This window comes from Amblyomma mixtum, chromosome 2, assembly GCF_055824585.1.
Source record: "Amblyomma mixtum isolate Tamu chromosome 2, ASM5582458v1, whole genome shotgun sequence".
NCBI lineage: Eukaryota > Metazoa > Arthropoda > Arachnida > Ixodida > Ixodidae > Amblyomma > Amblyomma mixtum.
The window spans coordinates 29,749,569-29,752,202 of record NC_143013.1 but is presented as its reverse complement, the minus strand read 5'-3'; the positions used below and the strand labels follow the sequence as shown (position 1 = coordinate 29,752,202).

Here is a 2,634-nt window from a genome sequence, read left to right as displayed (position 1 = left end):
ACAACGTAAAAGATCAGCAGAAACGGTCTGCCCTCTGCCACAGGAGAGAACACTTCCCAAACGTACGCGCGTAGCGCCTTAGTGTCAAACGCTGCGACTCGTCGAAAAGGGGCGTGCATCTACATGCTAATGGTGCTGGTTCGCTCCCCTCTCTAACCGACAGATTGAAGTGAATCCTTGAGCAAAAGAGGTTGGGGAGTTTAAAGAATGCCGGGAAAAATTGAGGGAACCTGCTAGAGCAAGCCATGAAGAAAAAACCTCTGCCTCTCCCGTAACCGAGAGTAGACTAAGCATGAAATGTTTACGGGCATAACACATTCGTTGTAGATGGTACTAGTCAAAATCTTGAAATGGGTCTAGTGTTCAACACACCACACTCTTCTTGTTGAGCCGAAGCGATCGCCTGCAATAGTGCGGGATTAAGTAGGCAGCCGCGAAACGTGGTGGCCTTGTCTCTTTCGGGAGCGGCCGCATAATCACGGCGTTGTCGGCATGGGCGAGCAGTCTTCTGCTGTGGCGTATCACTCGCAAAGCGATCGCTTTCCGCAAGACGCTTCCTACCTCTCCTTTCATCAGGCGCCATTGCTCGGCTTAAGCAGCTGTGGCGGTGGCGGCATTGAAATGCAGGACGATGCAGAAGCGTACGCGGACACGACGAGACGCAGTCCTGGCAACAATGCATATGCAGCGCGTTCGAATACTCCGCGAGCGTGTATACATCTGCCTGACAAAAGGGGAAACGTCATGAGCTGAAGGCCCAGCGGCCGGTGTTTTACATGCGTGAGTGTGGGACCGCAGCGCCATCCTTGGGGACGGCGCGGAAGCAGTTTTTCTGCCCAAAGCCCTTCTCGCCCTGGAGCTCCCCTCTTGCTCTAAGCAGCAAAGCGGCCCCCTCTCTTAGAGAGTCTCGTTAAATCTCGTACGGCGCCCGGATGCTCGCGTTTCAGTGCCCGGATGTTGGCTCTTTGTCTCGGGGTGGCGTGACCACACTGCCGACAACGGGAGCTAAAAGCATTTCATGCTTAAAAACTATGGGAGCACTTTGCCAATCTAAAGTACGGCAAGGCGAAAGCCTTTGGCCTTGCTGACTGCGATCATAGCGTACATATGTACGGCGACACACTGGGACGGATATTGCGCGCAACCGACTCGCACGACAGCTGCGAAGAGTCTCACACTAGGGAGGTGCGCGCGCGTAGGTGGCGCCACCAGCGCGCGCGCAGTTACTATATGACGGCCTCGGGTGTGACGTCACCCTCTCCCGTCGCTATATCAACGTTCGCGTTAGAGAGACGCATTTGGTTGTTTTCTTTGTTTTTTTCGCTATTATTGGCTGTAAATAACTAACCAATTTACCGTCATAAAACTTGGCATCGGGGTTAATCCTGTCGTCTGTATCAGATGCTACCATTCGTTTTCTCCAATCCTGATTAGTTGCCGCGTTATTCGCAGTGATAAGCTAAGTATACCTAAGCAGAGCTAAGTAGAGCTAAGCTTTAAAAGGAGTATTCATCGAAAACCTAACGAACGGTTTTTATGTGTTCCAAGTGCAAGTTATGTACAAACTATAGCAGCTTCCCATTAAGATCCCGTGACTCATGGCTTTAGAAAAAAAAAATGTCAAAATATTACGCGAACTCGTGCTATACCACCGCGCCCGAACTAGCTGATTCCAGAGCATATTTCACGAACGCAGAGTGAACACAGAGCTGAACTCAACCCTGCATCGTAATTTCCCCTGATATTCACACGCAGCGGTTGCATGAGGAGGTCGACATCAGGACGCGCTGACCACGAATCAGGAGGTGTGCTCGTGTCAACGATGGGTCTGCACATCGCCGCGGCCACTGTGGGGGCGCTGTCCACTTTCTCTTCCGGCACCCCAGTGACGGCTGACTGGCTGGACCTCAAGCCCGCCTGGGGTCTCTACCGGATGTCCAAGGCGCAGTTCTTCTACGGCCGCTATGCCTACTTTCAGTGCAGCGCCGACAAGGACTCCAGGCGCCTGGTGAACGAGCCCCTCAGGCTCAGCCCCGACTTCGGCCTTGCCTTCCGATGCCCGGTAGATGATTACGCACTGAGCACCTTCACGTGTGCCAACGTTACGCAGGAATCGATGGATGTTTGATGCGATTCATTGTATATTCCTTCCACCTTCTTTTCTTTCGCGCTGATTTTACGCTCATTTATTGGTAATCCTCAAAAGTATCACCCTGGATACCTCCGCACTGGGTGAGATCTCCCTTTTTTTTTCTCTCACTCTGTGTCACTCCAAACGCTTCTGTTGTTTGGTCAAAACAAAGTTATGGTTACTTACCACACGAGCAGCTTTCAAGATGCCAAGACTTGTGAACTGCATGTTTTCAGTGGAGCTGCTTGCATACAGAATTCGGTTTCGGAGATCTTCGCTATCGATATTTTGCAATGCTGTGTCGTGCCCTTGAGTGTGTATTTTAAGTGTAATCATTCAACGCATCGCGGGTTGCTCAATTGTGGCATCTGTGCTGTTCATGGTTGTGCAACCATCTAGTATTGCTACCATTAAGTAGCTCTCTCCATTCTAGACGACACGTTCTCGCCGATAACTGACTTCCTAGACGCAGTCTCGAACTCTGCCATTTGCGAAGTGTTCTT

General features: G+C 51.2%; 1 protein-coding gene across 1 annotated transcript; it reads left to right on the top strand.

Annotated features, from left to right (window-relative positions):
- The first annotated feature begins 1,698 nt into the window (after positions 1 to 1,698).
- On the top strand, positions 1,699 to 2,128 carry LOC149358813 (uncharacterized). Its single transcript, XM_089567581.1, has one exon. It carries the CDS (start codon positions 1,763 to 1,765, stop codon positions 2,126 to 2,128), a length of 366 nt encoding a protein of 121 aa, XP_089423707.1. The 5' UTR covers positions 1,699 to 1,762.
- The last annotated feature ends 506 nt before the right edge of the window (positions 2,129 to 2,634 follow it).